Consider the following 12,286-nt stretch of genomic DNA (forward strand, 5'->3'; position numbering starts at 1 on the left):
TCTGTGGAGCTGATTGACCTGACAGGAGCTGGAGCCGCTGTAGAGATGATCTGTAAGCTGTTTGTGTTCTGCTCTGTGCTCCTGCTGTCCTGCAGTCTCCTTTCTGCTCATCCCGTTACAGACACTGCTAAAATGACCAACATTGGCCCGGGTGAGTGCTCGCACACACAATCAAGCAGAAGATTTGTCAGGGTTAGGGTTATGCTTTTCTTCTTTCCCCCTATATGGTGTATGTTTTAACTAATGTATTTTTTTTTTTCATGGGCATTAAAGGTCAATTCAGCAAACCAGAATATATTTTAATATACACTTATATTTAAATATATTTAGATTAATGTTGTTACATGTTTACATATTTAAAATAATAATAATAATAATAATAATAATAATAATAATAATAATAATAATAATAATAATAATAATAAAATTAGGAGTAGTAAATTGGATAAATATATCAGAATATTATACATTTAAATATGAAATTATATTTTATTTTTTATTTATTACTATAAAATATTATTTATTATTAATATTAATAAATAATGACTATATTTCCACCAACATGTTAATTTGGGTGTACACATTTTTGGGCCGTGATCCTTTTAAAATTTTTGTTATATCATTTTCAGTTTTGGCTTTGGTACTGACTAATCTAATGTATATTATAAAGCATCCAATACAAAATATTTAGTAAAAAGCAAGATTTGTAAGGTATCCTCATTTATGCTGAGCTAAAGTATACGGTGCTCAATTATGTCAAATAATAATACAATTCATTTCTTATTATTATATGACTCTTTTTCTAAATCAACAGGAACATCTCCATATTATAATTGCATTGTTTCTCTATATGTTTATAACTATATAATAATAATAATAATATATTTAATATGCAATCTAATATTATCGAATGCATTATATAAATTAAATATTTTACCATCACATATAAGACTAAAATGCCAAAGTTTATGGCATTACAGTTCAATTGGATCTAATAAATAATTTTATAAATATTATTTTAAAGTTAAATGTGAATGATTGTATTGGTGAACTTTATTACTTGCATCTTACATTGCTTTTGTTCACTGTTTGTGACATTACCAGACTTGATGTATATTCAGCATAGACATAGTCTACTACTATTCGACAAGCAGACAAGATTGTTTCAGTGCACAAATTAAAACAATGAATGAGGACAGTGTAGTAAATGATTATGAATAGTTAATTTTGTAATGATGAAATGGAGTGTTACACTGTAAACCCCAATGCTGTAACTAATTAATTGAATTGAGTTCTATTAACTTAAATCATTAAAATTCGTTTATCTTAATTAACCTTGATGAGTATTTAGAACTTTTTCTTATTTTTGAGTTTGAAAAAATTTAATCTTTCAAGTAAGGTGAACAATTCTGCTGGGTTTAATTTATACAAAATGTCTCTTTAAAGTTTCATTAACTCAAAATCTGTCAGCCCAGTGATTTTTGCGTCTGACGTCATCCAGGTTCACGTACGTGCTCATGCTTCATTCGTTTTTTTCAAGATGGCGGATCGGCCTCGCTTCACACTACAGTAAGTAAAATATTTACAAATCCAATAAATATTAAATTTATGTTTTAATCAATATAATCACAGTAACAGTTCAATGCAATGTTGAGTTGGTCAGGGTGCGTTTACATGTCGTACATTACAGAAAACATGTTTAGCCTCACTTGTTGCTAACTAACGTTAACATTACTGTTTAAAAAGTTTGAATCAGTGCAATGTTAGCGTTAGTTGTAATGTGTTAAGTCTGAATTTTAACAGAGTGTGATAAAGACAAAAATATTTGAAATCGGCAGATTACATTTTTCAAAAATTTTTAAATCTTGGCGCGAGTATGCCTTTTCTCAGCCTGTGCTTAAGTTGTCATGGAAACGCGCGCACTCACAACCGCATGTCATGGCGCTGCGCTGAACTCCATCCAGTCTATGAATGTGGTATTATCTTCGCGATCTGTAGGCACTTCGGAAATGAAAGGCGCAAGAAACGTAACGTTAATCATAACTCAAATGATCTCCGCCTAATTACTAAACGGTATTTTCTGATGACGCGCAAAAACGTAACTCTCTGTCACACGCAGCTTGTTGCTTGCTGATCCATGCATGGGGAGAGCCTGACGGAGAACATTTAAGCTGCGCTCCTCACCTGAGCATGTACAGAGCAGAACTTAATTTCACACTACCACATTGAGGTAAAGTCGGATTTATATTCATACATTCATTTAGTAACAACTTGTGACTCGCTCCATATATTGTTTACCATGGTACTTTGTGTATTCGTTCTGAAATCACATGCAAGTATGACATGAAAACAACATTACACTAAATGCACTATTTTTTTTTTGACAGATCAATGTTGTACTTTGAAATTCAAATATGATTTCACTATTAAGAATATACAAAAACAAATTTTCTGAAATTATATTATTAAGGAGAAAGTCTGAATGTGTAAATATAAAACTACCTTTACCTCAATCACCAGCACTGATCAACACTTAATATTTCCTCGCGCTTAAGACGACATCTCTGCATATCAATGATTACCTGATTAATGCGATCAGTTAAATGAGTTTAAATGTCAATTAGGTCAATTGTATGTTAAAGGTATGATAAGGTTTCAATCTATTTTTTAAAATGTTTACTCTGGAGAGAATATAAACAGCCTAAAAAACAAAGTACGCATATCTATAACACAGTAATACAAAATTATATTATTAAATAAAATAATAACAAAACAAAATATTCAAGACGTGGTAAACAAGACATAGTTTTCTGATGTGCAAATTTTGTAGCTTAAAATATATTTATATCTAAAAATATAAATATTTTAGTCTATATATTTTTACATCATTAAACAATAAGGTAACTTTTGTTATTTCTAGCTTTTAAAATCAGGCCTTAAATTTCTTTGTCGTCCTATTCAGTTTTAGAAATTTCAATACTGTTTAAATTAAATCTGTGTTCATCGAATCAAAGCAACTAACATGATGATCAGCTCTATTGCTAACCGTTTTAGAGGTTAACGTTAGACATCATGCAATTTACTACTTTCACTCTCAGCTAAATGACACTGTGACTTTGTGTACATACAGAATTGAAGGTCGGTTGTTGCTGACTACAGAAAGGTTCTTAAATGGAGGCATGTAAAAGGTGGGTAAAATATTTATTTTGAAATACTATGCCTGGCATATCCAGATAAAATAAATATGACAGTGTATTTTGCAATGATACTTTTGCAGCAAGGAAAGTGAAACTTCAGCTAGACCTTGAGTTCAGTTTACAACATGAAGATCCTGATTTCAACATCTGATCAACACCTGATTTTCATCTGAGGTAAAAAAAATAAATAAAAATAAGTATATGAAACATAATAATAATATTAATACATTTTTCTTGCATTGTATATTTTGTGGTGTGGGTTTGTTTTATGAAATTCTCTCTTGTTTTTTTTTTGCTGTTTGCAGAGTACCTACATGTTACAAATGAGAATTTTCCCCACAAATTCTTTGCACAACTGGACCACCACCTATTTCATTTGATGACAATTTAAGGCAACAGCATCCAAAACTGGCAAGACAGCAGATACCTTGGCTAATCTTTTGAAGGTTTATGATGAGCAGGTATGTTTGGGGTCACGTGTTAAAGTATACATACAAATATCATTTGAAATTTGTAATTTTTTTTTAATTTTTAAAAAATTGATTCTTGATTTTTATCTTACCAGGAACTGCATGATGTCAGTTCATGACGGACTACTGTTATCAGAGGTCTTTTGGTCTTGCTGCGTGAGCGTGACTTGGGATTCTTTAGAAACACCCTGGTAAGACTTCATTCTTTTCACAATTAGGCATGTTCTATTAAAAAGATGAAAGTTGAGAAGCAACTTTTACTTAATAACATATTTGTAATCACGAATAGTTGATGAATCATATAATATTGGCTCAGTCATTTTGATACTGTCCTAACATTAATATCCTTGAATTATATTTTTAGATCGATAATCCTGAAGTGCTGACTGAAGATGCTTTATTGGCCCTGCATTCACTGAGGGTCTCTGTTGTCCTAAAGAATGAATTGGACACTACCCACAGCACACTTCCAGACCTTTCTTGTCTTGTATGGATTTTGGACTTTAAACTTGTGCAAAAAGTTTTGCTTGGCATGGATGATGGAAAATAAAAGGTCTCCTACCATGGAAACCTTAAAGAATGAGTTGATGTAGAGCTTTTTTTTTTACTTAATAAAGACTGTCTCTGGGGTAGTAACTTCAAAACATATATTTACCTTTAATTGGTAAGGGTGCATTTTATTAAAGTTTTGTACTTATTAATGTATTATTAAATTTGATCAAACTTATAGTTGTTTTTTTCTTGAAGCTCTTATGTCTGATATCATATTTACATTGTGGGTAATTTTTATTAATTTCAGAATAGTGTTTATTTTCAATCTCTTTATGTCTAATTGTTTTTATTGTTTTAAGACATTTGTAATTGCATAGGAGACAAATTTAAAAGTACTGTTGGACATTTTTTCTTTAAAAATAAATGTCTAAAATGGTATTGTCTGTGTGTTTTAAATTACAGATTTATTTTGATAGATTTATGGGGTTTAAAGATTAAAATAATGGCTAATTTCATTTGTGAAACTGAAGATGGAGAAGTTAATTTTAAAAAATGCTATCAAAATGTATGAGCTGGGTGACTAAGTATGTAAAGGTGAGATTAATTAAAAATAAGTTAATTGCTATAAAATGTATGAGCTGGGTGATTTAAGTATTTGAAGTTGAAAGAAATTAAAGCAATTAAGTTAATTGGTATTAAAATGTATGAGCTGGGTGACTAAGTATTTAAAGTTTGGAAAAATTAAAACAATTAAGTTAATTGCAATTAAAACGTATAAGCTGAGTAACTTGGGTATTTTAAGTTAGGTGAAGTGTCTTGCATGAGTACAACAAACTCAAAACTTAATGTTTCTGTTTACTTAAAATAGATAATTTCATAACTTAAACAATTTGACGTAACTGATTACCTCAAATTTTTTGAGTTTTGTCAACTTATTCGGGATTACAGTGTAGGGAAAGTTACTTTTGAAAGTAATTCATTACAATATTAAGTTACACCTTAAAAAATGTAAGTAGGTATGGTAATTACTTTTTATGTAAAGTAATGCGTACTTAAAAAAGTAAGTTACGTTACTTTTGAGTTGAGTTTGAGTTACTTTTTCTGACCTGACTGAGGCTTGATCTCTTTTACTTACAGGGTATTCTTAGAAGACATTTGCATTTAATTACACTGTATAACCTACACCTATATTTACCTTTAAAAAATTATAACAATGTTATCTTCTGAGAACTTCCTGATGCTGTACATGCTCATTTTCGCAGTGTAATTCAACGCGATTACACACATTTTAATTCAGCAAGCTATTTATAAAAGCGTAATAATTACTTTAAAAAGTAACTGGAGTTAAATTATTTTTTAAAAAGTAACTCAAATATTACTTTTTAAAGTAATGTGTAACTTTACTCATAACTTAGAAAAGTAATATTATTACATAACTCGCGTTACTAATAATGAGTTGCCCAAACACTGATGAAATGTGTGTGATTGGTGTTGTAGATTCAGTGGAAGAGGCCGGAGGTGTCAGTATAGATGATTTCTCTGTATCTGACCTCACTGATGTCCTGCAGAGGGCAGCAGCCGCAGCACATTCACCACTGCTCAACAGAGACAGTGAGATTCCATCTGACACACACATACACAAACACACACGCTTTCACTTTTAATACTCATAATGTTTCTTTCACAGGTATCAAAATGTCTGGGCAGATTTCTAAAGACGCTCTTAAAGAGGTAAATAAAGCTGTCACAGCGGACAGCTTGATGTCAAAACGACATAAAAAACAAAGTTAAAAGTGCAAATCGATTTGATGTCAAAACCTTGACGTCCATATGACATCGACATTTTATAATATATTAATAGTAGTAGTAGTATTTTATACATTTTATAATAGTAGGAATAGTATTATAATAGAAGATTTTTTTTATTGATAGCTTAAGTTGCAAATTACAAATTGACACTATCCATATGCATGTAAACTCTTGATGTTAAAGTAGAATTCAAATTGGCATCTAAAATTGGGGTAAAAAAAACAAAACACCTAAACAGAACAAGGCGTTATTTTTTTATAGCAGTGTTAGATGTCAATTTGATGTCTGTTTTGACATCAATTTAGTCAACTGACATCCAATCGATTGGCATTTTTGATGATTGTTTATTATTATTTTTTTTCTTTTGACATATTTTCTGATGTTGTTTTTGACAAGTTGTTTTGACAAGTGCCCACTGAGGTGCTCATGAGAATTATCTTCGTAAAATACTCTTTACATGTGACCAACAGCCTGTTTCTCTTCAGTTTCTGCTGGAAAAGCCATATCGCCTGGTTCCTCCCAGTGGTCTTTTGGGGAGCAGAAGGCAGTTCAGAAAGAGAGGTGGCGGTGCAGACTGTTTCTGGAAATACTGTGTTTGAGACATTCACCACACACTCCACGCAGTCACAGGGCTTTTATAGACTTTCCAACCACTCTGGACTCACAATTATACAACAACACAAATGCAAAATGTACAAGACAAAGTTACAGACACATGCAAAAACTTGTAATGTAATGTAAAATATCTGCCCATTTCTTTTTCTACACACATCTAGCTTTTAATGCATCTATGCATTTTTACTGAGATCCAATATTGAAATACTTCATTGCCAATACTATCTTTACAGAAGAGAGCAACAGCCGTGTGTTATAAAGCGTGAAACTCTAAATAAATGCCAAAATAAAACAATAATAAAAATTTCTAGAGTTCATGAAGTTATTCCTATTCCAAACTGACTTCCCCGGTTTATATATATATATATATATATATTTATATATATATATATATATATATATATATATATACTAGCTATGTTTATTTTATTTGTTAAGCAGAGAGCATGCAGGAGAGTGTAAACCCTATGCAGTAGCTTTGAGTTCATTCAAATATTGTGAGATGGATACTCAAATGATGACTACTCTTCAACCTCGGAGGCTGGACATCCACTTAGATGGGGATGACAGACGGTATCTAGATCCATCTACAGATTTACTGAACACAGAAATAAAGTAAAAAGTACCATTAGCATTGTCATATAAATCTCTTAGTTTTAAAAACAAACATTATTTTGGTCAGGTACGGCACATTATGTATACTCTAAGGGTATGTTCACTTGGTTTAGCATAGTTAAATGAAAAGCATTCTGTGATTGCTTCACTATAACCTGAACATTGGTGCACATTTGGTCTAAACATATACAGTATGAAACATTTCTATTCCACAAAAGTTTTTTTTATAGAGCAAAAATGTTACATAGATTATTACAAATTATTATAAAAATACTATTATAACTTATTATTATAAAAAAACTAACAATTTTGTCACACAAACAAAAGCAATGTTAATTAAAAAAACATATAAATAAAAATATTGATCTTTTTAAGTAATTTCGTACTAGTTACAGGAACCCAGTAATAGGAACTAGTTATAATTGTCCTAGTTGGATTCATATAATGTAAGTGTAATCAAGTGCTTCATTCAACAAATTCCACAGGCAAAGAATGTAGGATGCGATCGTGTTTTCATTATTAGTTATGTTTTTTAAAATAAAAAATACTGAATATGAAGGCAATAAGTGAATTCCTTTATGAATGTTAATAGTACCTGTAAGTCTTGTAACTTCGTAAATGATGTAAACAAGGCATATTTATATTACTGTAGTTCCTATTGTACTGGATCAGACCCTGCTCTAAAGTAGTAGGAGTTATTTAGCTCCCTTAATGCTGTTTTTTGGGACTGAAATAACTGAATAACTTACAGTTATTCTAATAGTTCTAATAGTCACTAATAGTTCTAGGAACTATTACTATATTTCTGTAACCTTCATTTTTAACAATTTAAAGCATAACAGCCAATAGTGCCTTTTAAAAAGCATGCTGCTGTTGTATTACAGTATGTGTATACTGCATAAGAAGAGCAGATGAGTGGTTGTTTACCTGCTGTGGACTCTTAAAGGTAAAGCTCTATGTACTGATACTCCTAGACGTGGCAAGTCTCTCTTCTCCAGATCTGCAGTATCAGACCACAAGACAGCAGGAGAACCTGTGTCCAGCTCTGTGTCCTCCTGTCCATTCACTGTAGACATTGCTCTGAGGAGATCTAGCATCTAACACATAAGCATGCAGGCAGGCACACACACACACACACGCACGCACACACACACGCRCRCRCACACACACACACACACACACACACACACACACACACACACACACACACACACACACACACACACACACACACACACACACACACACACACACACACACACACACACACACAACGACTATTAAAGGTAGTCCAATACTCCATGAACAGGCCATAAACAAAACCGGATGAATAGGCAGTTCCTTATCTTTATGACTGAATGGCAATACTTGAGAAATCAATAGAGAAGTGTCTTCACCTCTCTGACAGTGTCAGCAGTGTCTACAGGCTGACTGTCTGTCCACAACACACACAGCAGCAACAGACTGACAGACACGCTCAATAAACCCTTCATCATATCTGGAAAACAGCACACACTCACAGTTAGGCACAAATTAGGAGGAAAATAAGGTCTCAAAAATATCCTTATATTAATTAAATGTAAAGAATTACAGTTGAAGTCAAAATTATTAGCCCCCCTGGATTATTTATTTTATCTTTGCTATGATGACAGTCAATAATATTTTACTAGGTATTTTTCAAGACACTTCTATACAGCTTAAAATGACATTTAAAGGCTTAACTAGGTTAATTAGGTTAACTAGGCAGGTTGGGGTAATTAGGCAAGTTATTGTATAACGATGGTTTGTTCTGTAGACTATCGAAAAATACATAGCTTAAAGGGACTAATAATTTTTACCTTAAAACGGGTTGAAAAAATTAAAAACTGCTTTTATTCTAGCCGAAATAAAACAAATATGATTTTTTTCTAAAGGAAAAAATATTATGACATACTGTGAAAATTTCTTTGCTCTGTTTAACATTATTTGGGAAATATTTAAAAAAGGGAAAAAAATGGAAAGGGGGCAAATAATTCTCACTTCAACTGTACATAATAAAAAAGGAAAGTCAATGAACTAGTTTTAAAACAATAATAAAAAACAATGATAAATATATATTATATCAGAAAAACTAATGCAATAGAATAAAATAATTAAAACAACTGGTTTTATACAATTAATAACCATTGAGCCACTATAAACAATAATTTGTTGTATATATTAACAAGAAAATTTGTATAAAAAGTGGACATTTAATGTACATTTATATAAACACACACACACACACACACACACACACACACACACACACACACACACACACACACACACACACACACACACACACACACACACACACATATATATATATACATATATATATTTATAATATGCTATGTACTTCCATAATAAACTGAAAATCTCTCTCTCGCTGTACAGTGCTCATCATATATAAGTACACCCCTCACAAATCTCTCATTTTAATAGGAAGCTAAACAATATTATATTTGTGCATATACATTAGATTACTTAGTACTGAAGCCAAATCTGAAGCTTATCTAACAAAATAACTTACAATAAGGCTCCAAAAACTAGTACACCCAAATTTATATGTTATAGAAAAATATTAAATACAAATAAAAAAGTAAAAATCAAAGAGAAGCAAAAATTATGAAAACATTTGTTGAAATAAATTCAACTTAGTAGGTTGTCATTTTTTCCCCAATATTTTGCTTGAATTTAATTGTATCATCTTTTAATTTCTAAATATGTTTGCTGACTAAAATATTATTTTAATAAATATATCTGTTTAATAAATCTGTTTTGTTTAAATGCACCAGTATGCATTGCCTGTATTCACTGAGAAATTGATAAAAATATTCATTTTCAAAATAGGGTGTACTCAATTATGCTGAGCACTGAATACATTCTGACATAGTAATTAGCACAGTAATAAAACAAAAGCGAAATGTTTATAAATATTTTAAAAGACAAAGACTATGTTCTTTACCTGCGCAGCTTCCAGCGATTCCCAGGTGGATCTGGTTGTGCAGAACACTGCGTTACACTGAGCTTAAAGAGTCTTCTCCACAATTTATATCCTCAGAGGAGCCTGAGCAATAACCTTGTGTTACCTGGTCCATAAACCCTGCCAGGAACTGACCCCATCACTGCCCCCTCCTCTGGCCTTAATAATACAGAAAACATGCCTCTTCAGCACCAACACAAACGCACACACTGCAGTCATTTACCGTCATCATCAACTATTATTACAGGCTATCAAACAAAAACCTTTCCTGAACAACCTAACTGACCATAAGTTTAATGACTCACTCCGAATAGAAGTCCAAGGACAACCAGGAATAATAAAATGTTTCAATTTAATCAACATTTACTTCTCCTTATGGAATTCAAACAGTAATCTATGACAGGATGCAGTGTGTTGCAGTGACCAGAAGATGACGCAATTGAACCAAAGGTTCGGTTTATTCTAAAAATTTAAAAGGTGATTTACTCACCCGTAAGTCGCCAAAAGCTCTACTTTCATTCATCTTTTCTCACAAGGTAGGTATTTTATAGAAATATGATAGACCTTCCATTAAATGCCTATTCACCCCAAGGCCTGACGCTCAAAAAGTTAATTAAGAGATCAAAAATTAAAAAAAAAAAATGAATAAATACCGGTTTCCAAATATTCTAGATAGACGGGATCGATTTACAAGACTACCATACATCGTTAAATTTGATTTAAGCGTTTATTCACATAGCTATAAAGAGAGACGTGTGGTCAAATCACCAAAGAGAAACCGTTGATTTCCTCGAGGTTTTCCCGCCAGTTTTTATGAAACGGTTTCAGTTGTTGATTAAAATGGCCTGTGGAAAACAAACCTTGGCCAGCTTGGACTCTTTGCAAAGGTAAACTGCACACATTTATGCCTTAAGCTGTTAAATTGCCTACTTAGGCTATAAAAAGTACTTTTAAAAATGATAACCTTGGATTTATGCTTTCATATTGGATGTTTCTAATGGTTGTAAAAAAAAAAAACATTGAACAAAATGCTTCCTTATCATTTATCAACAATACCAACATGTTGCATTAATGTATTAATTCAAAATTGCAGGATATTAAATTGAGAAAAAATAATTACTTTATAAAAACTGTTATTGGGATTTGCTTAACTTTAGGCTAACTGTTAGCTTCCATGCAGTGGGTTAATGTTAAAACCAAAACACAATAGAAAGCTTTAAAACATTGTGGTTTAAATGGCTTATAGTTGGTGGTATTTGTAGAACTAACTTATTTGCTGGTTCTATACCCACATACTGTAGCAATATCTCTCTGGCCCACAATCACTTTTTGATTGGCCCAGAGGACCAAGTCTGGCTTCCAGAAAATGGCTAATCATGGACCATAACTGGTTCAAGTCTCAGCCAAGTTAAAATCCATAACTGAGTCTGAACTGAGCCAGATATGTTGGTGTGTCATGACTGCAATGAAATTGATAATATTTATCTTGAGGCAACCTGATTGGTAGAATTTTTTTTTCTTTACTCAAAAATAATTTAAATGTCTTTTAAATGTGGGTCAAGAAAGGCCAAACTTATGTGGCCCACATACCAAGCTTGGGCCAAATACTATATTTGACTTCTTGCCCAAGTTTTGTGTCATTTAGTTTTGCTACTATTTTTTAAAACATCATGGCCTGCTATTTCAGTCATGCAAGCAATGCTATACCTCTATGAATGTTGAAATGCAACATTCATATTTGGACAAAACTCAAACATGTTTGCTTGTTGTGTGAGAATCACAGAGCTTCTACTAGAGTTGACTCTTAGCCTCTTATGCATCAAACAGGTATTAGTGAATATCAGTTTATGGTCATTGATAAGTGTACAGTATATGTAAATGAAAAACTTAATAGCTCTTTTTATAAGACTTGAGGTGTTTTCCATTTTGCAAAACAATTTTATTATGTACTATTTACATACTAAATAGTGCATAAAGTAGAATGTTGGACATTTAATCCCATGGAGGAGGGTTGGGCTTTCAGATTTATGCAGCAGTGACAAAATAACCTTAAAGTAAGTTTCTATTCTAGATAGCTGAGT

At 31.9% G+C, this 12,286-nt stretch overlaps 1 protein-coding gene and 3 long non-coding RNA genes across 7 annotated transcripts in view; 3 read left to right on the forward strand and 1 right to left on the reverse strand.

Annotated features, from left to right (window-relative positions):
- Positions 1–6,887, forward strand: uts2a (urotensin 2, alpha). 2 transcript variants are annotated; one of them, XM_073938222.1, is made up of 4 exons: positions 1–151; positions 5,657–5,770; positions 5,847–5,890; positions 6,439–6,887. In XM_073938222.1, exons 1-4 carry the CDS (start codon positions 46–48, stop codon positions 6,565–6,567), a joined length of 393 nt encoding a protein of 130 aa, XP_073794323.1. In that variant the 5' UTR covers positions 1–45; the 3' UTR covers positions 6,568–6,887. The 2 variants fall into 2 exon arrangements, with proteins under 2 accessions (XP_073794323.1, NP_998013.2); NM_212848.3 differs by having other exon boundaries at positions 17–151; positions 6,454–6,883.
- Positions 1,525–4,394, forward strand: LOC103909694 (uncharacterized). 3 transcript variants are annotated; one of them, XR_011010457.2, is made up of 7 exons: positions 1,525–1,569; positions 2,120–2,230; positions 3,131–3,188; positions 3,278–3,371; positions 3,503–3,658; positions 3,763–3,858; positions 4,032–4,394. It is a non-coding gene; the product is annotated as an uncharacterized lncRNA (long non-coding RNA). The 3 variants fall into 3 exon arrangements; XR_012398590.1 differs by lacking the exon at positions 1,525–1,569 and adding an exon at positions 1,926–2,027; XR_002457690.3 differs by lacking the exon at positions 2,120–2,230.
- On the reverse strand, positions 6,588–10,966 carry LOC137489186 (uncharacterized). The gene is made up of 5 exons (XR_011010456.2): positions 10,696–10,966; positions 10,188–10,364; positions 8,596–8,696; positions 8,126–8,295; positions 6,588–7,181 (listed from the first exon to the last, which is right to left on the reverse strand). It is a non-coding gene; the product is annotated as an uncharacterized lncRNA (long non-coding RNA).
- The window catches only part of LOC141380514 (uncharacterized), a 21,585-nt gene continuing 19,963 nt past the window's right edge, over positions 10,665–12,286 (forward strand). The window contains exon 1 of the long non-coding RNA XR_012398591.1: positions 10,665–10,741. This is a non-coding gene — a long non-coding RNA (uncharacterized lncRNA). The remainder of the gene's footprint in view (positions 10,742–12,286) is intronic.

The sequence above is a fragment of the Danio rerio genome, chromosome 23 (genome assembly GCF_049306965.1).
Source record: "Danio rerio strain Tuebingen ecotype United States chromosome 23, GRCz12tu, whole genome shotgun sequence".
NCBI classification, from domain to species: domain Eukaryota; kingdom Metazoa; phylum Chordata; class Actinopteri; order Cypriniformes; family Danionidae; genus Danio; species Danio rerio.

What these genes read in the sequence shown, in the direction of transcription:
- uts2a (XM_073938222.1), top strand. Translation starts at nt 46, where the DNA reads ATGATCTGTAAGCTGTTTGTGTTCTGCTCTGTGCTCCTGCTGTCCTGC. An exon ending in AATGACCAACATTGGCCCGG is followed by an intron (nt 152 to 5,656) that starts GTGAGTGCTCGC and finishes TTGGTGTTGTAG; the next exon opens with ATTCAGTGGAAGAGGCCGGA. An exon ending in CTAAAGACGCTCTTAAAGAG is followed by an intron (nt 5,891 to 6,438) that starts GTAAATAAAGCT and finishes TGTGACCAACAG; the next exon opens with CCTGTTTCTCTTCAGTTTCT.